The sequence below is a fragment of the Suricata suricatta genome, chromosome 3 (assembly GCF_006229205.1).
Source record: "Suricata suricatta isolate VVHF042 chromosome 3, meerkat_22Aug2017_6uvM2_HiC, whole genome shotgun sequence".
Classification (NCBI taxonomy): domain Eukaryota; kingdom Metazoa; phylum Chordata; class Mammalia; order Carnivora; family Herpestidae; genus Suricata; species Suricata suricatta.
In genome coordinates this window covers 24,137,923-24,162,864 of record NC_043702.1, presented here as the reverse complement: position 1 = coordinate 24,162,864, position 24,942 = coordinate 24,137,923, and the positions used below count along the sequence as shown (strand labels likewise).

General features: G+C 34.7%; 1 protein-coding gene across 1 annotated transcript in view; it reads right to left on the bottom strand.

Moving 5' to 3' along the window:
- The window catches only part of ERBB4 (erb-b2 receptor tyrosine kinase 4), a 1,103,571-nt gene that overhangs the window by 204,425 nt on the left and 874,204 nt on the right, over window positions 1-24,942 (bottom strand). Inside the window, exon 17 of the mRNA XM_029933912.1 lies at window positions 10,588-10,720. Coding sequence (XP_029789772.1) covers window positions 10,588-10,720 — 133 coding nt within the window. The remainder of the gene's footprint in view (window positions 1-10,587; window positions 10,721-24,942) is intronic.

The window sequence follows — 24,942 nt, the reverse complement described above, 5'->3', positions numbered from 1 at the left end:
GATTAGGGGCTCTCAATCTTACTTTCTGAAGTCCTTCCAGTTTTGCTATCTCCATGTAAGACTCAGAGATCTTAGTTATGTCAATGTGCTCTATCAAAGCTTTCTTCCTTGTCTTAGGAGATTTGAGACATAGAAAAACAAAGTGCCGTCTTCTTAGCACTTAAAATCCAACTGGGAACCCAGGACAACTGGTCGTAAGAGAAGAAAGTAAGTCAGCACAAGGCACCTCAGGACAGTGCTTCTAACACTTTCATGTACATTTGAATTACCTGGCATTCATGTTAAAATGCAGATTCTAAGGCACCTGGGTGGCTCAGTCAGTTAAGCATCTGACTTCGGCTCAGGTCATGATCTTGTGGTCTGTGAGTTCGAGCCCTGTGTCAGGCTCTGTGCTGACCGCTCAGAGCCTGGAGCCTGCTTCAGATTCTGTGTCTCCCTGCCTCTCTGCTCCTCCCCCATTCATGCTCTGTCTCTCTCGCTCTCAAAAATAAATAAAACATTTTTTAAAATGTTAAAATGCAGATTCTGAAGAGAAAGAGCAGCTGGGGAAGCATAGGACTGTATCTGATAAGAGAAAAACCTCGGACCAGGACAGAGGGATCCTATCATCCCATTTCTAACTGCAGGGCTTTTGGAGAGAGATCCCATCTCTGACTGTAGGGCTTTCTCCCGACTCGGGGAGGCTGCCCTATTCGCACTTCTGGGGAAAAGGGGAGTCCCCTCCGGGTTTGGTGGTGCATCAGGGGTGCAGTCAGCAGCAGGACAATCCTACACCCAGCCCTGAAGAGATGCAGCACAGCCGCAGGATTACATTTCCAGTGGCATCAATTGCACGGGGTGGGAGTTTAAAATCCAGCTAAGGGTGGAACATAGGAGTCTGCAGAGCAAGACAGCCACCTCGTCTGCGCCCACGCCACAGTGAGGGCAGATCCAAAGGAGTAAAGGGCCTGGGGGGTCGCTGCCATTTTCCTCCCCACAACCACCAAGGTGAGGCCTCAGGGATTGGTCTTTGGGGCCCACAGTGGAGGTGGGGCCCACCTACACCAAACCAGGCCACTCCATTGCTGGGTAGCCACTTATCTACTGAACCAAGATAGATGCTGCGAAAGCAAACAGCCCCCTCATCCAGACCAGCATGTGGCATTGCCTGGTTTAATTTGAGGTCAATTCTTGTTATTTATATATATTCTCCCTTTTCTCCTTCTTATCTCTTCTCTTGTCTAGCCTGGTTACTCTGGTTTTTGGTTTGCTTAAACAGACATATTTAATCCATTCTCTTAACGCATGTTCTACATCCCCTTCTTTATTTTCCTTTCTCTCTCTCTGGAATAATCAGGCCATATAGTTTTTCTGGGCAACTTTATCTTCATTTCTTTATCCTCACCTCCTTCCTTATTCTCCTTTCTCTCTCTCTCTCTCTCTCTCTCTCTCTCTCTCTCTCTCTCTCTCTTTCTCTGAATTAAGCCTTTTAGTCTCCCTGCCTGGTCAGTGTTCATTTTCTCCTTCTCTTGTCTCTGTCATTTCCCTCTCAGTATATGCTCTTCCATCAGCACTGCCTCTACCCTGTTCTTTACTTGTAGCTGGCATTTCTGGTTTTTTGCTTTTAGATTTTCCTTTGTTTTGTGTTTTTTTGTTTGTTCATTTTTGTCTGTTTGCTTGTTTTACTTGTGTGCATGTGTGTCTTTGTTTCCTGTTGGTTTGTCTGTCTGATTTCCTTTTCAGGGCTACTTCAAGGAACAAAACAAACCACACCTGGTGGAAAGTCCAAAACATCACTACACATAGAGAAATAAAATAACCAAAGTCGCAACAACAGAGAGCAAGAAACACTCTCCAAAAAAATACCTCCTGAATGGCCAGGCCCTGAACCATGTATGAGCCTCCTTTAATATAGCAGAACTCTCAGGTGCAGAGCACATAACAAACTTTTAAAACTTACAAGGGACTGAAAAGTAGCCAACATGATGAAACAGAAAAATTCTCAAAAGAAATTCAAGAAAGAAGTGACAGATAAAAATTGATCAAAACAGATATAAGCAACATAACTGAACAAGAATTTAGAGTAATAGAATAAAATTAATTGCTGCACTTGAAAAAAGCATAGAAGACAGCAGAGTCTCCATTATTGCAGAGATTGGGGATCTTAAAAATAGTCATAATGGATTTAAAAAATTCTATAAATGAGGTGCAAAATAAAATGGAGGTGGCCACAGCATGGATTGAAGAAGTAAGGGGAGAATAGGTGAATTAGAAGATAAAATTATGGAAAAAGAGGAATCTGAGAAAAAGAGAGAGAAATTGATCCAGGGACACAAAAAGATAACTTGAGAACTCAGTGATGCAATCAAATGGAACAATATCCATATCATAGGAATTCAATACAAAGAAGAGAGAGAAAGGGGCTGAAGTGGTACTTGAACAAATCATAGCTGAAAACTTCCCCAGCATGAGAAAGGAAAGAGACATTGAAATCCAAAAGGCACAGAACTCTCCTCAGACATAACTTGAGTTAATTTTCTGCAAGACATATCATAGCTAAACTGGCAAAATACAAGGAAAAAGAGAATTCTAAAAGCAGCTAGGGATAAACATGCTTTAACATAAAAATGGTAGACATGTAAGGGTAGTAGCAGACCTATCTACTGAAACTTGGCAGGCCAGAAAGGAATGGCAGGAAATTGTCAATGGAATAAACAGGGAAAAATATGCAGCCAAGAATCCTTTATCCAGCAAGCCTTCCATTCAGAATAGGAGAGATGAAGGTTTACCCAAATAAACAAATATTGAAAGAGTTCATCACTACTAAACCAGCCATACAAGAAATCCTAAGATGAACATTATGAGGGAAATGTTGCAAGGAACTCAAGGTAACAGAGATACTACTAACAAGCATGAACCCTACAGGGAACACAATGACTCTAAACCTATATCCATATTTTTCAGTAATAACACTGAATATAAATGGACTAAATGCTTCAATCAAAAGACATAGGGTAACAGGGTGGATAAAAAACAAGACCCATCTATTTTCTATATACAAGAAACTCATTTTAGGCCTGAAGACACCTTCATATGGAAAGTGAGGGGATGGAGAAACCTCTATCATGCTACTGGAAGTCAAAAGAAAGCTGGAGTATCCATAACTATGTCAGACAAGTTAGACTTTAAAGACTGTAACAAGAGATGAAGAAGGGCATTATATAATAATTACAAGGCTTATCCATCAAGAAGAGCTAACAATTATAAATGTTTATGCACCAAATTCTGAAGCACCCATATTTATAAAACAATTAATCACAAACATAAGCAATCTTATTGAAAAAAATGTGCTAATTGAAGAGGACTCCAATACTCCACTTACAGCAATGGATAATCAACTAGACAGAGAATCACTAAAGAAACAATGGACCCGAATTACATACTGGACCAGATGGACTTGACAGATATATTTAGAACTCTACTTCTCAACGCACTGGAATTCACTTTCTTCTCAAGTGCACATGGTACATTCTCTAAGATAGATCACATACTGGGTCACAAAGCAGCCCTCAATAAATAGAAAATAATTGAGATCATACCGTGCACACTTTCAGATCACAATGCTATGAAACTTAAAATCAACCACAGGAAAAAGTCTGGAAAACCTCCAAAAGCATGGAGGTTAAAGAACACCTTACTAAAGAGTGAATGGGTCAACCAGGCAATTAGAGAAGAAATTAAAAAGATATATGGAAACAAATGAAAATGAAAATACAACAATCCAAACCCTTCGGGATGCAGAAATAAGTCCTAAGAGGAGAATACATTGCAATACAAGCCTACCTCAGGAAACTAGAAAAATCCCAAACACAAAATTTAATACCACACTGAAAGGAACTAGAAGCAGAGCAGAAAAGACATTCCAAACCAAGCAGAAGAAAAGAAATAATAAAGACCAGGGCAGAAATAAACATTATAGAATACCTCCAAAAAAACAGTGGATCAGATCAATGAAACCAAGAGTTGTTTCCTTTTTGAATAAACAAAATTAATAAATCTCTAGCCAGACTTCTCAAAAAGAAAAGAGAGAGGACTCAAATAGACAAAATCATGAATGAAAAGTGATTTAATACAACCAATCCCTCAGATATAAAAGCAATTATCAGGGAATACCATGATAAATTATATGCCAACAAACTGGACAACCTGGAATAAATGGACAAATTCCTAAACATACATACATACACACACACACACACACACACACACACACACACACACACGGTACCAAAACTCAAACAGGAAGATATAGAAAATTTGAACAGACCATTACTAGTGAAGAAATTGAATCAGTTATCAAAAATCTCCCAAAAAATAAGAGTCCTGGACCAGATGGATTCGCTGTAGAATTCGGCCAGACATTTAAAACAGACTTAATACCTATCCTTCTCAAACTGTTCCAAAAAAATAGAGATGGAAGGAAAACTTCTGGACTCATTCTATAAGTCCAGCTTTACTTTGATTCCCAAACCAGACAGAGACCCAGCAAAAATAAAGAGAACCACAGGCCAATATCCCTGATGAATATGGATGCAAAAATTTTCAACAAGATACTAGCAAATTGACTTAAACAGCATATAAAAAGAATTATCCATCATGATCAAGTGGGATTCATTCCTGGGTTTCAGGGCTAGTTCAATATTTGCAAATCAATCAATGTGATACATCACATTAACAAAAGAAAAGAACCATATGATCATGTCAATAGATGCAGAAAAAGCATTTGACAAAATACAGCACCATTTTTTAATAAAAATGCTCAAGAAAGTCAGGATAGAAGGAACATACTTAAATATCATAAAATCCATATATGAAAATTCCACAGCTAATATCATCCTCAATGGAGAAAAACTGAAGCTTTCCCCCTGAGATCAGGAACACAACAGGGGTGTCCACTCTCACCACTGTTGTTTAACATAGTGCTGGAAGTCCTAGCATCAGCAATCAGACAACAAAAGGAAATAAAAGGTATCAGAACTGGCAAAGATGAAGTCAAACTTCCACTTTTCACAGACAGCATGATACGCTACATAGAAAACCCTACAGACTCCACCAAAAGTCTGCTAGAACTGATCCATGAATATAGCAAAGTTGCAGGGTACAAAATCAATGTAAAGAAGTTGCATTTTTATACAGCAATAATGAAGCAACAGAAAGAGAAATCAAGAAACTGATCTCATTAACAATTACACCATATAAACCTAACCAAAGATGTAAAAGATCTGTATGATGAAAACTATAGAAAACTTATGAAAGAAATTGAAGAAGACACAAAGAAATAGAAAAATATTCCATGCTTATGGACTGGAAGAATAAATATTGCTAAAATGTCAATACTACCCAAAGCAATCTGCACATTCAACACAATCCCAATCAAAATTGCACCAACATTCTTCTCAAAGCTAGAACAAACAATCCTAAAATTTGTAAGGAATCACAAAAGAGCCCGAATTGCCAAAGTAATAGAGAAGAAGAAAACCACAACGGGAGATATCATAATCCTAGACTTCAGCCTCTACTACAAAGCTGTACTTTTCAAGACAGTATGCTATTGGCACCAAAACAGACACAAAGACCAATGGAATAGGATAGAGAACCCAGAATTGTATCCACAAATATAGGGCCAACTCATCTTTGACAAAGCAGAAAGAGTATCCGATGGAAAAAAGACTGCCTCTTTAGCAGGTGGTGCTGGGAAAACTGGACAGCAACATGCAGAAGAATGAAACTAGACCACTTTCTTACACCATACACAAAAATAAACTCAAAATGGCTGAAGGACCTGAATGTGAGACAGGAAACCATCAAAACCCTACAGGAGAAAGCAGGAAACAATCTCTTTGACCTCAGCCACAGCAATTTTTTACCTGACACATCTCCAAAGGCAAGGGAATCTAAAGCAAAAAATGAACTATTGGGACCTCATCAAGATAAAATGCTTCTGCATGGCAAAGGAAACAATCAAGAAAACTAATAGGGAATTGATGGAATGGGAAAAAATAGTTGCACATGACATATCAGATAAAGGGCTCGTATCCAAAATCTATAAGGAACGCAGCAAACTCCTCACCTGAAAAATAAATAATCCAGTGAAGAAATGTGCAGAAGACTTGAATAGACACGCTCCCAAAGAAGACATCCAGATGGCCAACAGACACATGAAACAATGCTCAACATCACTCATCATCAGGAAAATACAAATCAAAACCACACTGAGATAATACCTCACACCAGTCAGAGTGGCTAAAATGAACAAATCAGGAGACTATAGGTGCTGGCGAGGGTGTGGAGAACATCCTCCTACACTGATGGAGGGAATGCAAACTGGTGCAGCTGTTCTGGAAAACAGTGTGGAGGTTCCTCAAAAAAATAAAAACAGAACTACCTTATGACCCAGCCATAGCATGGCTAGGAATTTACCCAAGGGATACAGGAGTGCCATTGCATGGGGGCACATGTACCCCGAAGTTTATAGCAGCACTTCCAACAATAGCTAAATCATGGAAAGAACCTAAATGTCCTTGAATTGATGAATGAATAAAGAAGATGTGATTTATGTATATAATGGAATACTACTTGGAAATGAGAAAGTCTGAAATCTGGCCATTTGTAGCAACATGGATTGATCTGGAGGGTATTATGCTAAGTGAAATGAGTCAGGCAGAGAAAGATAGATACCATATGTTTTCACACATATGTGGACCTGGAGTTACTTAACAGAAGATCATGGCGGGAGGGGAAGGGGAGAAAAATGTTACACAGAGGGAGAGAGCCAAAGCAGAAGAGACTCTTAAATACTGAGAACAAACTGAGGGTGGATGGGGGATTGGGAAAGGGGGTAGCGGGTGACGGGCAAGAGCAAGGCACTTGTTGTAATGAGGGCTGGGTGTCATATGGAAACCAAATTGATAATAAATTATAAATAAAAATGCAGTTTCTGGTTCATTAAGTCTAAACTTGGGGCTGAAATTTGAGTTTTTGCAGAACTCCAGGTGATATCTATGTATGATGATGGTCTTTTAACATATTTTAAGCAGCAAGGCCCTAAAGTATCTTAAATATCAAAAATTCCAAAATTCTATGAGTTCATTCTAGATCCTATGTGAATGCTTTGGAATGCAAAGGAATGAAATAACCACTAGTATGTATGTTTAGCTAGTTTTGGCTTTTTGGAGGAGTGACACTTTAAAATTGGTCTTGAGATAATAAAAAGGATTGAGATGGAGGAAGGTACTGTCAATGTGAAGAACAGTTTGGACACAGCATCATGGAGAAGGAGGAAAATAGAAAGCAGAATGCAACCAGGGTTGGGACAGGTCTGCAGGATGAGATTAGGGTGGGAAACACCAGATTGTAAAATGGGCTGGGTGTGGCCAGAAGGTGTAAATACAGATAATTTTATGTGTTCAGTTTAGATGCCATTCAGCCAGAGGGGATGAGTAAGGAGGGAAAAGGTATGTGAGTAATGTGCCAACTTCTTGCTGATGTAAGGGGGAAAACAAAACAAAACAAACAAACAAACAAACAAAAACCATGAGATTGACTCTGAGTACCAAAAGTCTATATCCTTTGGTAAAATTTTAGGTTTTGATCTATGCTTGATCTTACTTGAGTAAAAAAGCAAGTGAGAAAAATAGAAGTTTCTTTTTTTTTTAAGTTAAATTAAGGAACTAAACTTTAAACTCAGACAAATAGCTGGTTCTTTCTCAGTATAAGGAAATAATTAAAAGCATCGCCTACTCAAGTTGTCTTGAAAACCATCACAGTCGTTCACAATGTCTTCTTACAATGCTGAGTGCAGTGTGACCCTCTGGCTTGATTATTATTATGCTTCTGTGAACATCATGATCTACTTAAGTACAGGTAAGTGAATAGTTGAACAGAAACTTAAGTACAGGTAAGTGTAGTGAACATTAGCAAGAATTTGGAGAAGATGATAAAAATTATCAATAAATTTAGGCTATTACCTAAAAGCTTGACAACAAGTATGCTTCTATTTCATCTTCAAATTTACATTAAAATGCATATACATATATATATAACTGCATATAACTCACATAAAATAAATCTCAGAATTCTTTGACAAACTAGAAAAATCTTCCTCAGAGAATGTCCTTTATTTGAATCCATCTCTGTTGTCCAGAATTTGTTTAGTAGATTTTGATACGCCCACTATATGTATGTAATCAGGAACATTAACAAGTGATCTTTTTAAATCATATAACAACTTATATAAAAATCATATGTAAGATTGGGGACCAACTTTCAGCACAATGGGCTAACATATTTAAAATAGATGCTTTGGCACATAATATTGCCTTAATTTCATGGTTTGAGAACTTCACAATTCTACCTAAAGCGTTAGTCTTTTGCAATTTTCTTAGATGTCACTTAAGATTTTTTACAAACACATTTTTCCAGGAATTTTTGAATGGTGCCTTTAAAAGAGGCATTGTTTTATTTTGCATGCCAATATGGCAAAAAAAGAGGGTCAAGTTTAAATTTGTATGTTTGTACATTAGTACTGCCACTTGCAGGATTACAAAGCAACTTACTCTCCTTGCCCCTCATTTCACACTCATGACATAGGTGCAGAAATAATTAGCTTTGAAGATGATCACAAGATGAAATAGGATATAACAGAGCTAGGGAACTTTGGAGCATTGCCTACCACATTGTAGGATCTGAATCTGTCATTCTTCAAGCGATAGGATCATGCTCCATCAATACTTTTTAATCACAGTATCTATCAAAGCATCAAGATTACAGTGCATCTCAATGAGTGTATGTTAAATAAAAACAAACATCTTTTCTACTTTTATTCATGCAACAGAAGACAGACAATCTGGAGCAAAATGATTTTGGAAAAGCATATTTACTCTAAGTACATTCCAACAATATATCATGCTTTAACAAGTGTTTCACATATGAGACAGATTTTTAGCTTCAGTAGTTAAGGATCTGAGTTGATCCTCTTAAGAACTACTCTTCTACTTAGATGACAGAAAATCATAGTTATTTACTTTTTCTGAAAGAAAGATGGGAATTCTTCAATTATCTAATTTGTGCTATGCAATAACTTTTTATAAAAAATAGAATCTGCTTATAAAACTAATCAGTATGTGTTTATTTAGTATTGAAATGCCAATTTGAAGGACATTCTTAGAAAGCACCATATTAAAAAAAAAAGAAAACACACAAAACAATTATTTTGATAGCAATGAGCCTTTTCTGCTTGTGGTTAAGGAACAAAATTCCTTTTCTATTTATTCAGTCACCTAAATAGTCACTGCTGTTCCAAGCCTTCAGATCCTCTCCAATCCTAATGTACTTCACTTTTTACAATTCTCTCTACACCTGCCCCAAGCTGGCCATGAGGGAGAATTCTGTCTGCCTACAGCATCCTAGCTAAACTGAAAACAAGCACAGCACATGTGTTTTGTCCAAACTTGTATTGATGTGCAGGGCTGAAAATGATGAAGTTGATCTATTTGTAAACTACTTTTTCTCATGTATATGATTGACTACCTATCTTATGCTTAAACATCTATATTGATGAGACAAATCATCTGTAATCACTTGAACATTTCACATGATTCTTCTATCTCCTTTCAACTTCTAAAGATAGAGAGCTAAAATTTTATTCACTGTAAGTTTGCAAAATTTATAAGTGAATAGTCTCATTTCTGTCAGTGTTAAGAGGAAAACACAGACTGTCACACTGACAATGAGCAAGAAAACAGACCCAGGGAAGGCTAGAACAGAATCGTTCTGAGTTGTTCAGACAACCAGGGAGACATATACCAGGAGAAGGAGGTAAGATGTGGTCTGAGAAGGATCTGGAAATGCATAGTTTTCTGTAATTGTTTTTCCCTTGTAACCTGTACAGTGAAAACTGTCATCTTGTATGCTAGAGAACTCAGTGTGGCAATGTAAAGGAAATTATAATAATTTGTGGGTAATTTACATATTCACAACAACTAACATGCATAATATTAAATGATTCCCATAAACTATGTGGTAAGGTCTGTGTGATTACAATGCTAAGTTTTATCCTGTAAGCTCAGCTTTTTACTGCTAGGATAGTAGGAGCAGTGACTATCAATTTAATGACCCTAATTAAAGCATAAATTGCTTGCCTATCTATTTTATTTTCAACCAGAAAAATTTTCTAACATTTTTCTAGTTCTGCTGTTCAGATATTTTCCACCCAGATGTTTTCTAGTTCTGCTACTCTAATATCCTAGAGCTTGCCTCTGGAATTCCTCTCCCAAAAGAAACAGATATGTCTTTTTAATAAGATCTGTTGTTCAAGAAGATAATAGCCTTACCACTTGGTTTTTGTCCTACTGAAGCCATGAAACTGCCTTGACTGCTTTTACTATATACTCTGACTTTTCCTCAACTTTGTATAATATACTATGAACTATAAGCCCTTGGCAGGAAACTAAATAGCATTTCACTTGGATTAAAAAAACAGTATCATCGAAACCTTCTAAACCCAACAAAAAGCCTTAAACACATGCAGAGAAGAAATAAACACCTCACCTCTGTTTCTAGAAATCTTCTCAGGGCCCTTTTCTTTTTGATGCTCTTCCTTCTAACATAAACAGCAAACGTTAGACCCACGATGACCACGATGAAGAGTCCGCCGATGACCCCGGCTGCAATTAGAGGAGTTCTGCCAACCAAAGAAAATAGGAAAAAAACAAAAAACAAAAAACAGTAAGAGGAGAGACAAGACAAGGAAGAAGAGTGGTTGTGCTGTACGTTATCCACACACCACATACCTAATCAGTTAGAAGAAATACAAACAAAAAACTGCATTAAAGCTGTCACAAAATTTTTCTCATGATAAAAATTATTCCCGCTTTTGCTTTGATTTGTTTCTTAAATAATAAACCATGCACAAACAACTAAGATTTGGAGACAAGCAGCCACAGCATGCCATTTGACAAAAAAAAATAAAGATAAAAACAAAGATAAAAAATATATATACACATATATGTATATATATTACACTTGGTAACAGTATGAAGATCATATGCCAAAATATTGATATCTAAGCATTTTAAATTAATTTTACTTGCATCTATAAATAAATGGAAATATATTTTAATAATATTGTTGTGGTATAGAATATTATTTTCAACATTTTCTCTAAAGTAGACTCTCTCAACAGTGGCACTATTGACATTTTGGGCTGGACACTTGTTTGTAGTGGGGGACTGTCTCATGCACTTTAGAGTGTTTATCAACATCCTTGGCCTCCATCCACTAACTACCAGTAGCACCCCCTTCCTTCATTCATGACAATTTCTCTAGATATTGTCCTATGTCTACCCCAATCACCCCCTCTTGAGAACTACTGCTCTAAAGCAAAACTGAGTGGTCTGGAGATACATGAACCCCACAGCTCTGGAGCATGACAGTACTGATAAGAGAGATGTATTAACAAAAGTGCTGTTGCAAAGTCTGGCTAGGCAACTTTGGTAGAATATAGAAAAGGGAAAAATAAAGAATTGAGTCAGATGGGTTTTCAGAGTTATAAGGACAGAAGTAAGTATTATTATCAAAAGTGTGTCATATACACGCAAGAGGGGTCTGCACATTAAGCATTACATTAAAAGGTATAAATAGTAAAATGAGATTAGAAGGGGTTAGAAGAGATTTCCTAGAGATTTTTCTTTTTAAGTTGTTTCTTTAATACATGGTTAGCTAAGATACAATTTTCAAAGTGATCACTTATTGTTTTCTAATGTAAATTTTTTTCTTGCTTGAGAAGTAATATTTATGATCATAACTTCTTGTTCTAGAGTAGAATACTATTGATGAGCTTTCTGCGGTCAGAACCCTGACACATATTAATTTCATAACCCACAGTAAAAACATATAGGTGTTACCCAATATATGTTTGACCACGAAGCCGTGATAGACAAGAAAACTAAAAAAGAACTCCCTGAAAGTCCGTGCGTCCCATCGTAAAGTATTTTATGCCTTGTATTCCTATGTTTAGAAGAATCTACTCTATACAGCTACATTATTTTAGGGAAAAAAATTACTTGCTCTTGCAAAATAAACTTTTGCTCAAAGACACATCAGAAATAATGACAGCAGATGATCGTAAATAATATTTAAAAATTTTAAAGTGCTCTCGAAAAAAATCTGTGTAACTTCTATAAATGAGGCCATGTCTTTTAAAGATTATGACTGTTATATTGCCGTATAAAACTACAGAAAAACCGTAAGAAGTATTTCATCCTAAAGGTTGTTTCCTGACAACTGAAAGTACTATAGCATACTGAAATGTTGCTATAATTCAACTAGATTTTCCTAAATGGAATTTTATAAAGATATAAAAATCTATGCTGAGAAAATTAAACTGTAGTATGGACACAAACTCATCATTGTGATGTGTTTTGGCATGTGTAAGATCATATTTTTGAGCATGGCAGTTAAATATGTATCTCAAAAAACATTTTAAGATTTCAGTCCAAGGCATAATTTCTAGCTCAAGCATTTCACGTATCCCTGAAAAAGCTATTACTACACAAAAGGTTGTATTTTTGTGTCTTCTGCCCAATATTTGTATTGAAAAGGACCTATGTAGGACTGACAATAGCGCCCAACATTTGTTAATTGTAGATTTGAACTAAACTAAACTTCTGCGTATCTATTCTGCAAAAGAGTAAGTGGCATGAATTTATGAAAATGAATGTCAATGTCACTGTAAATTAACAAAAATGTCCTATTTTGTTTTTATTTGTTTTCCATTTTAAGAAGAATCACTTCCTTTTTTAAGTTTATTGACTTATTTTGAGAGAGAGAGAGAAAGTGCAAACAGGGGAGGGGAATAGAGAGGGAGAGATAGAGAACCCCGATTAAGCTCTACACTGTCAGCACAGAACCTGCTGAACTCAATCTCACCAGCAGAAACCAAGACTCTGATGCTTAATAGACTAAGCCATCCAGATGCCCCAAGAAGAATCACTTAATAGAACAAAATAAGACCTCTGTCTCCATTCTTTTCATCTAATCTGGATGGATATCAATCGTCATGTCATTACTATTTAGCTTGGTCATGGCAACAAACATAAAACACTTAAAAACACAATAGACAATAATTTCTATGTTTTTCTAATTAGCAGTTACATTCAATAGTTTCCCACAGTAATTCCTTGCTTGGTTGATTTGTCTTTCTTTACCTTTTTTCTTCCTTACCACGCTGCAGGAATGGTAGAAGTACAAACTTGAAGAAGTAAGGAACTCATTTCTACACCCTAAAATCTTACATAAATGTTTTGTTGGATATATTAGATGGTCAAATCTTTCACATTTTAGTAGAAGTTACTTGAAAAATAAATCATAAACCACAAGTAAGCAACCGGCCAAACTGAGAAGGGGGAAATATTCTTTGACAACTTGTATGTTCTCTTTAATAAGGGAAACAAAGGTACTATTAGTCATAACAACAAGATGTAAAATGCAATCCTGGAGTGAGCCTTAATTTTGAAAACCATTTGTATAGACAGTTTTTAGATAACTTGAGAAGTTTGATTATGGATTGATTAGCTAGTAGATAAGATAAAAATGTACTCCATGGAAAGTTATAGGCCAGAAATTTAAAAGATTGGGTTACAAATAGTAGAACCTCAATTAATCCATGACATACATATGTGTGTGTGTGTGTAAAAGCTCTAGAAGGATATACAATGAGACACTAAACAGTTCTTGTCTTTGGATAGTATGATTATAGTGCTTTTATTTTTGTATTTTTACTAATGGGCATTTTTAAATTTTAACAATGTATTTTTCTTTGGATATACAAGCTTGTTAAATTTAACAAAAACACAGAAAAATAGATCATTGTCTAAATGTTTAGTTTCATAATAATGGTCTTGTTTTTCCTTTAGTGTTTACTTGGTATTTTTTCAATTAGGACTTAATTTTGCTATCCCCTGTCCACGTCTACAATGTAAGTACTTCTGCACATATTTCTATTCATTATCATTTAATGTGTCTGAGACATTTCCCACTTGCTATGTTTTGTATAATTAGCATTATGTTTTATAAGACAAAGCTAATTTGAAAAGTTAATATTATTTACATATTTCCTACTCCCTGCAATTCTGAGGATCCCTAGATATTTGTATGTATCGGATAGATGCTTATTTTTTCCTAAGAGTTCATTCTTCAACTCTTTATGAAAACCCTTTGGATAAAGAGGAAATAGCTACTTAAGTTGTTTTTCTTAAATTGCTGTATATCCCTCATAGGTATAATGCTGGCTATTGCCAACTAAGCTATATTTCTGAAGACAGTATTTCTTTTCACATGTGAGTCAAAGAAACATCGTAACAGAGATATGACACTATTAACAAGTTCATAAGGGTCAAACACCAAGGGACCTACACTGTTATCTGTAACATGGGTGTTATTTGTTGTCATCTGCCTGTATATTAAAAATGTATGGGACTCCTAAAGTATAAAAGATAGGACACTTCAAATGCCAACTCCAAGCTTAGATTAAAAGGTTGTAATCAGGGGCGCCTGCGTGGCTCAGACTTTGGCTCAGGTCATGATCTCACAGTCTGTAGTTTCAAGCTCTGGAGCCTGCTTTGGGTTTTGTGTATCGCCCTCTTTCTGCCCCTCCCCTGCTCCTGCTCTGTCTCTCTCTGACTCTAAAAAATAAGTGTTAAAAAATCTAATTAACAAATAAATAAAAGGATGCATTCAAATGATAATTTGCCTTATTTTGTGATTCAGAAATACTATAGTGAAACAAATATTCCCCCACTACTAATAGAGACTAATATAATAAAGATTTCGAATCACAAATGAACTTGGCTCATTTATTTAAAGCATATAATTTGGCTTTCATAATTTCATTTAGAAGTTCAGAGACAACATAGTGTATTATATTCTATTGCCTTGAATGCAATTACCTGTCTTAAACAGTTATCTAATAAAGAGTTAGTGCCTCCCAAAACTATATTACTCACATAATAAGATACATTCTTATAATTTATTGGTATCTTTGAACCATGCTATTCCTCAATGGAGTACATATAATGTGAGAGAATATATGAACTTTGATTTTATAAACATCCAAATATTTTTCCTTCATTGATCTGTTTCTTTCCAGATCAGGTCAGAAAAAATGTAGTAACACAAAGCAGTCAATAAAATTTATGATTAAAACTCAATGGCTCTAAAACTATTATACCATTTTCCATATAATGTCATGGGTAGGCTAACCTCCTAAAACTATACAACAATATTTTTCTTTAAAATTATAAATTTTGTTGAACCTATATAATTTGACTAATATAGTCATTGTGAAGAATGCTGAATCTGTAAGATTCTTCATACCTATTTCATAGGTATTTCACCAAATAAAAAGATTTTAATTTCATAATATAGGTTTCTTTTTCTTTTTTTTCTTGAATACAGAATAATTTTCAATACAGATAAGGGGAACAACCTAAAGTTCTATAAAACTGATGGCATAATTTGTAACCAATAATATGACTTTAAATCAGTAAGCTACACTTTTAGAAGCTTCTAAATTAAATTAAATATTTTGGAGATGGGTCTCAGGATTCATTGGATCAGACTTAGAGTGGATTCACTGTTTATGGGCACTAAAGATTAAATAGAATTTTTAAAAGTTTACATAGGAGATAAAAAATAAACAAAAACAATAGGCTAGTCAGATAATTTTAACAAGGCATTTGTGTATAATAAATTTTAAATAAAATGGTAAAATAGTGTCTCTAACATTATTATTTTTTGTTTATCTTTCAAATCTATATGATTTTTCCTTAGAGTGGCTTCTTGTGCTGGAAAGAGGCTTTATGGTCAGACCAATCTGAATTTTAACTATGTGTCTGCCTCTAACTAGTTGGGAGTATAGTTCTGTCAAATAACTCAGCTTAAGTAGACACATTCTTCACCTATGGTAATAAAAAATCAATACAGCTGGAAACTTTTTAGCGTTTCTTAGATTTCTGAGATCTGATGACTTTGCCTCCATATTCTGCCAAAAAAATAAAATTTAAAATTAAATAAAATTTAAATAAAATACCCTTAAACATTAGTGAATCATGTGCCTCACTCTGGCCAGGACAATCCATATTTGTGCCAGTGTAAATATCAACAATATCCCACTGATTCTCAAAAGCGGCCTTGTGTGAGTGATAAATCAAATGCTTATCCTAACTGTAGCCCAATTTAGAGCAACTAGGGTCCCTCAAAGTAACAAGTCTTTACATGTAACAGCTAACAAGTCTTTATATATAACACACATATAAATGTGTGTGTGTGTGTATACATTGTGTGTGTGTATGTATTTAAACACATTCATACAAGAGGCTATTAATATTAACAGATTTACTTCTTAGGAAGGTAAATTAATTTTTGCCTGTAGTAATCATATATATGACTTAAATGGATATTTCATAAATTAGGGTCAGATGTTATGATTCTCTATAACTTTATATTTTCTTCAAAACAAAATTAGGTAGCTTTAGCTATTTACTTTAAAAAATATAATTACATAAGATTGGCTTTCATCCTGTATCCTGTCTTCCTGTTTAAAATCTTGTAGCGGACATCAGACAAAAGTATGAGTCTACCATGAACCAGGGGTTAAATGTTTCCTCAGAGATGCACTCCCTGTTTCCTAATTTGCTCTTGCTATAAGAAAAATGTAGTTGATCAAAAATACATTAATTCCTTAATTTAAAAAAAGGTTGACTCTTTGTTAACAGAAAATTCTTAGAATCAGTTGCCAACTAAGATAAGGCCTACAACTTTGAAAATAACATTTTAAATAGTTTATTAATTAGGTAAACAGCTTAAACATAGTAACAGTTCTGCTCAAACAAGAGGAACACGACATTTGCCTGCCATCAGGTATTTATGAGTTTTAGAGTACATAGAATATCACTAACAATTCAGTTCATTTTCAATGGGAAATCTAATTGAAATAGAAATATTAAAGACATTTTATCCTCATAGAAAACATCCCCTTTTATAGAGGTAAGTCAGAGATTTATTTGGTCTTTAAATTCAAAAAATAAAAAAATAAATTGACTATAAACCCTTTGTTGTAATAATAGTTGTATATTTTAATTACAATGTATTTTTATATACATTGTATATTTTCATAATAACTATACAATGTAGATCTTATAAGGCTCATATAAAATATGAAGAAACAGACTCAGAAAACTTAAGAAGTTAGTTAAGGTCAAACATAATAGTAATGCTAACATTTTACATCTTGTGCTCTGAAGTCCATTAATTTTTCACCTATATTATGTTGTCTCATTTTCCAAAGTTGATTCATTAGAATTCATTTTGTAAGGCAGATATACTATTCATCAGATTTTCCTTCAATATCTCTTTGAAAGTAGATAATAGAAAATGCATATAAATTTACTTAGGAGTTAAGAGATTCTTTATTATATTTAGGTATATCTTACTACTGTAATTTTTAATGGACTCTCATTTTATCTGCATTGCTCTGTTCATTGTGATTTCTGTTTATTAAATCTTTTATGTCCTTATTGAAATTTATAAGTGATATTATTCTTACTTAGCTTCATTTTATTTTCTCATTGAGAAAACAGTTAAGAGGAATGTTTTGCTTAAAAAAATGGATTTCCTTTAAGAAAGGCAAAGACCAGCAGTATTCTAATGTCTGTGCCTACTTCAGTGATACTCCGGAAAGTCTTCCCCAAAGAGGTTCGGATTTGAAACGAGACCTTGAAACACAGAAACATTGAAATTCCCCTGAAGACACATTAAGTGTTACTGCCTAGGGCCAGGAGAGCCATATTAGTATTGTTTTTTGTTTTGTTTTGTTTTGTTTTTTGTTTTGTTTTTTCTCCTACAAACTGTGCTTATGGTGACCCAGAATTCTACCTGCTCTATAAATATGACTTATCTTTTCTTTCTGAACAAATAAAAGTCATCCTGGCCAGACTCTGAGGGAGACATCAGTTGACAGAGTTTTTACTTGATGAGGCCTAGGGTATTACAGTATATCTCTAGCCTTTGATTAGCATTCTAGATTCCTTTTTTATATCCTAAATATAACCAGAAATGCAACTGCTAAAGCAAATGAATCACAACATACTCTCCCTCTTCCTAAGCAAATTTGACTTGTCTTCATGTGATAAGATTTTAAAGCAGTCCCATTTTCAGAGGAGTCACAGATCAATTTTTTTAAACTTTATTTATTTTGAGAGAGACAGAGCACAAAAAGGGGAGGGGCAGAGAAAGAGAGAGAAAGAAAGAGAGAGAGAGAGAGAGAGAGAGAGAGAGAGAGAGAGAGGCGCAGAGGATCCAAAATGGACTTGTGCTGAGCAGAGCCTGATGTAGGGGTCAGCTCACAAGACGTGATATCATCACCTGAGCCAAAGTCTGATGCTTAAACAACTGAGCCACTCAGGTGCCCCACAAACTACTTTTTAAAGTAATGATTTATTTTGTTCTCTTTATATACAATTTTGTACATAAAGCATCTTAGTAATATTTACTATGGTGTTTTTTTAGACATCCCAATTTTTGCCCTAGACCAAAACCCCTTTTTTTAATAAAACATAAAGAAGGAGTAAGAAGCCTTTCTTAAGACATATTACTCCTTTTAATTTAGATGAAATGTTTTCTACCTTTTTTGCCCTGCTTACTGCCTTATTTCCCTCTGAGGGAATCTCCACATATTCTCAGAGGAGTTGGAAGCCTTGAAAAATTCTTAACAGTTGGATGGAGTGAGATGGTGGGAGACTTTAAGAAATAGGTGCAGTCATGGGGAAGATGTCAGGATTTGGGATATCCATGTAGGGTCATTGAACATTTCCTGCATAATTAAATAACAAAGCTACTTTTACTAGGTGTTTTATGTGTGTTATGTTAAATAGTTCTTCCAACATAATGGATTACATGTGATGAATCTAAGATAGGTTATGTAACTTGCCTAAGATCCAAAGCATTCTAAGTGAATAGTCAGAATTTGAATCTTGGCATGTTTTGCTCTAAAACTTTGTCTGTTTCCATTAACATATGATTATATGAGTTTATTACATCAATGGAACAGAATAGAGTATTCAGAAATAAACCCATGCATATATGGTCCATTAATTTATAACAAAGGAGCCAAGAATATTAAAAGAGGAAAGGGCAGTCTTTTCAATAAATGATGTGGGGAAAACTGTACAACCACCTGCAAAGGAATGAAGCTGGAACACTTTCTTACATAATACACAAAAAAATAACTCTAAATGGAATGGAGACTTGAATGTAAGAGACCTGAAACCATAATACTCCTAGAAAACAAAACAAAACAAAACAAAACAAAAAACAGGTGTGAACTCCTTGACACAGGTCTTGACAATGGTATTTTGGATTTGACACCAACAACAAAGGCAACAAAAGCAAAAATCACCAACTGCCCTAGATCAAACTTAAAAGCTTCTGCATAGCAAAGGAAACCACAGGGGAAAGCAATGAAAAGGCAACTTACTGAATGAGAGAAAATATATGCAAATCATAGTTGATAATGAATTAATAACTAAAATATATGAAGAATTAGTACAACTTGATTTTAAAAAATTAAAAAAACAGGCAGAGAGGGGTGCCTGGGTGGCTCAGTTGGTTAAGGGTCTAACTTGATTTTGGCTCAGGTCATGATCTCATGTTGTTAGATTGAACCCCATGTCAGACTTTGTGCTGGGCATGGAGTCTGCGTAAGATTCCCTCTCTCCCTTTCCTTCTGACCCCAACTCCCCCACTTGTCGCTCAGTATCTCCCTTTCAAAAAATATCACCTCCTTGTTTCTAAAAAATAAATCAAGTACTCCTGTTTAAAAAATAATGGACAAAGAATCTAAATAGACTTTTTTCCCAAAAAAAGATGCAGAGGAAGTCAATACTAACATGAAAATATATTCAACATCATTAATCATTGGGGAAATGCCAATTAAAACCACAATGAGATAGCATTTCACACCAGTTAGAATGACAATTATCAGAAAGACAAGAAATAACAAGTGTTGATAAGAATGTGGAGAAAAGGCCATATAATAAAGTAATTTCACTTCTAAGTATTTACCCCCAAAAATGAAAAAAAATCAATAACATATATGCACCCCCATATTTATTGTAGCATTACTTACAGTAGCCAAGATACAGAAACCTTCTAAGTGTCTATCAATAGATGAATGGATAAAGAAGATGTGGTGTATATATATATATATACATATATATATGTATATATATATATATATACACACATATATATATATACACAATGGAATATTATTCAACCATTAAAAAGAATGACATCTTGCCATTTACAATAAATGGATGGACCTTGAAAGATTATGCAGAGTGAACTAAGCCAGAGAAAAACAAATACCACATAATCCCATTAATATGTGGAATCTAATACTAAAACAAACAAACAAACAACACAAAACAAGCTTACAGATACAGAAGAGTAATTGATAATTACCAGGGACAGAAGGTTGGGAAAAGCAAAATAGGGTAAAGGGTTAGGAGTCAAAGGTATAAACTTACAGTTATAAAATAAATAGATATGGGGATTAATGCATACAGCATGATGACTACAGTTTATAATATTGTGTTGTATATATGAAAGTTATTAAAAGAGTAAATTTTAAAAGATCTCATCACAAGAATAAATAATTTAGTAACTATATATGGTGACTGATGTTAATTAGACCTATAGTAGTGATCATTTTGCAGTAATACAAATATCAAATCATTATGTTGTATACTGGAAATCAATATAATGCTTTATATTAATTCTATCTCAAAATATTGAGTGTTTAGAAAGAAATGATTTATAGAGTCTTTCTCCTTTTAAATAAGGAGTAATATGCTTTAAAAAGGAAATATTTTAATACTTCACATGCTTGAAAAATAAAGGTGAGATCACACACACAAAATAGGTTAGAAAGATTGTTCTGGTAACTGGTTATAAGGTAGATAAGAGTGAAAAATAAGATGTTTTCAAGACTAGTTAGGTAACTATTTTAATAGTCCTCATCAGTGGCAATGAAGGGCAGACTAGGGAAGTATAGAAGACAAGACAGGAAAGTATAACAGCAGAAGATATAATGAAAAGTACAAACTCAACTATAAGAGACAAAGGAGGAGTCCCACACTTGTGGGGGGTGGAAAGCTGATGATAGGAAAATCAGGAGAAAGACAACATTCAGAAGGGAGTAGTGATGAGTTCTTCTGGATCTTCCTATTTGAAGGACTGAAGGCTATACCAGAGTATTGTCATCACTTAAATCTACTTTCAAATTTCTGTATCGGGCACCTAGTTGGCTCATTCGGTTACGCATTTGACTCTTGATTTCAGCTCAGGACATGATCTCGAAGTTCCTGATACTGAGCCATGCGTCAGGCTCTGCGCTGTCAGCTTGGAGCCTGCTTGGGATTCTCTCTCCTCTTCTCACTCTGCCCTTCCCCTCCTTGTGCTCTCTCTTCTAAAATGAATAAATAAACTTCAAAATTTTTCTGTATCCACTTCTCTTCTAATTTAAAGAGATATATCTGTGTTGATTTTAGTAATATCTTTATCTTTTTAGTTAAAGACAGTCACAGATACCATAATGTCTTTTTCTTCAGATTTTTTTCAGTAATTTATTTTCCACGGGAATGCTAAACATGCAAAAGACAAAATGCATGATTCAAAGGATTTTTTTCTTTTTTTCCCTCTTTTTCTGAGAGATTATTTTATATTTTTTAATTTCATTCATTAAGATGGATTCTGCTGTTTCAATCTATTTTTTCTTATATTTTTACTAACATTTTTAGACCAATCATTTACAGGAATAACACAGTTTTATAATGTTTAATGCATTTAAGGGGTGCCTGGGTGACTCAGTTGGTTGAGCATCTGACTTCAGCTCAGGTCATGATCTCGTGGTTTGTGGGTACCAGCCCTGCGTCAGGCTCTATGCTGACAGCTTGAAGCCTGGAGCCTGCTTCAGATTCTGTGTCTCCCTCTCTCTGACCCTTCCCTGCTCATGCTCTGTCTGTCTCTCTCTCTCTCAAAAACAAAAAACATTAAAAAATTGGTTAAAAATATTTGATGCATTTAAAAATCCTGTTCATACTGTTAATGCATGAGCACCTTTGCCTTGGGTAACACAGTTTGGGGTCAGATGCCTTCATAAGCCTATACGGACATCTTTGTTAATTTTGACTCCTACTGGAATTCCTTTTTAGAAAATTTAAAGTTTGGCATGAAAAAATTAAAACTTAAAGTTTTTTCATTGAAAAATGTACTTAAATGTAACTAGTCCAAATGAGTTCAGATCATAATTTTTAAGATTTGGTAATGTTCATAAGAACAACCTTATTTTCCAGCTATAAAGTACTAACTGCTAATAAACAGCTTCAATCTTATTGCCATCTCTGTGACGTACTTCATTCAATTTTGCTGTTATATTCACAGGATTATTTCTCCTTAGCCCCCTGTGTCTCATTTATACATGACCAGACTAAATATGATTTCATTATTTATAATTATTCTTTTTAGAGTCTTTTATTTCTAGGTAAATTATAAGCCCCATAAGGTTAGTAACCATTATTTCTACTTTTAAATTGCTCTATACCTTTTAATAACATTCTCTAATAATTCTCAATAATCACCATTAAATTAATCAAATGGCAAATGAGATATTTAGATAGTGTATTTAAGACAAATGTAATTACTCCACTTGATAAGACTTTTCAGTATTTGGGACAATTGTGAAAATAGCAAAATATGTTTTTTGCATTAATCTCCTAAATAATTATCTGTAATTGTATGTTTCACTTACAATCTCTTGATTCTTGAACTAATTGCCATCACATTTTTATTCTCTACTTCTCCATGAAATCAGCTCTTGTCAAAGTGCCAATGGCTTCCTTATTGTTAAATCAGAGTCATTTCTTAGATCTAAGTTTAAGCAATCACTTAGTAGTGTTTCATATGAGTGTCACGCTCCCTTTCTTAAAACACTTGAATTCCATCACACCATTTTTCTCTAGTTTTTCTTGATCTGGGCAGTCCTTTCCAGTCATTTTTGCTTCTTTGTCCTTACCTCTCTGACCTCTTATAATGTGGAAGGGTCCCAGGACTTAAACATTGGACTTCTTCTCTTCTCCACTTACACATTTACTTCCTCGTGATATCACCCATCTCTTTATTTATAAGCAATTTTACATCTTCAGTCTAGACCCCTCTGAATTCATAGACAGTTGACCTTTGGACAATGCAGGGGATAGGGATGCTCTCTTCCTCTGCACTGTCAAAAATCCATGTATAACTTTTGGCTCCCCACAAACTTGACTACTAACATCCTCCTGTCAACCAGAAGTCTTACCAATAACATAAACAGTCAAGTAACACATATTTTTGTTTTATGCATTATATGCTACATATTTTTACAGTAAGTTATAGAAAAGAAAATTGTTAAGAAAGTCATTAAGAAGAGAGAATGCATTTATAGTATTCTACTATTAAAAAATCCATGTATAAGTGGACTTGCACAGTTGAAACTGGTGTTCTTCAAGGATCAGCGGTGCATCCAGTTGCCTATTTGCCAATACCACTTAGATATTTACTTTATCCGTATTAGCAATCCCAAAATAAAGTTCATTCCAACACATCCTCCCCCCCAAGTAAAAGTATTTCCTACTTCTCCCTGATTCTCTATTTTAGCAAGTGGCAATTTTATCTATTTTCCTCCACAGTCCTCATATTCAAGCTAGCAAGAAGTTTACAAACACATAATCAGATTCTTGCTCATTTACCACGCTTCTCTTCTTTCCTTGAGTATAATCTATTGCTTTGAGGGCAAATATTCATTTATTTTTACTCTATAATATTTACTTCTAACAAACCCCATGGTGTATACTGACTTTAGTTCAATTTACCTGATTTAGGAGTTCTAAAATGAAGTCCTTTTAAGGGTTTTATTAACATTAGCAATGTATAACTTTCAAATAACTTTAGGAAGGAAATAGCTATGTGTACATATTCACAGCTTAAAGGTAAAATAATGGAATTTCTATTTTTAAAAGTATAAATATAAGTTTTTAAGTGCCGGAATTATGTCACAGACATCTTTATATGTCTTTGGGGCCTAGTTTATTGTGTCTTAAAAAGAAGCACTAAATAAATGATTATTACATGCATACATAACTAAATGAATAGTGTACTTATATTTTTAGACACTTTTTATGTTAAATCAACTCCCTAAAAGAACATACATTTTCAATGTTTCAGAGATTCTTATGTATTTTTAAGCTTTAAAACCACAGTTCTAAATATTTCTAATGAAAAGAAAATGGGAAGAGCCATTTATTTAATGCTCCTCTGATTGAAGCTGATATATGTTTAGTATTTGCTTATTCCTGATTTCAAAGTAGTTCGAAAAATGGCATATTCTCCAAAAAATGGTAAAACAAACCCTCAGACCAGTTATTATTCTTGTTTGCTTATTGCACCCCTCACCACTCTGCATCAAAGCCTCTGGGTGATTAACCCTACTGTCATTCCTAACCCCCTGCTCCCCGATACCTTCTAATCTAGTCATTTTTACAAAGCTAAATAACTTCCAATTTCTCACTACAGCTTGGTGTGAATATAAAACAAATTTCTCTCTGATGGGAGGAAAGCAAAAGTTGCCTAATAGAATTCTGAGACAGAACAGGTACAGTTGATGGAACCTGTCCCTCTGCTTCTGTCTGTGAATGTAATGTTTAGAGCTGCAGCAGTCATCTTACTACCAAAACAGAGAGACAGAACATGAAGTCAACTCTGGCCCTCATGTTCCTGACCCATGTGGTCAATGACGACACCTCCTTCACC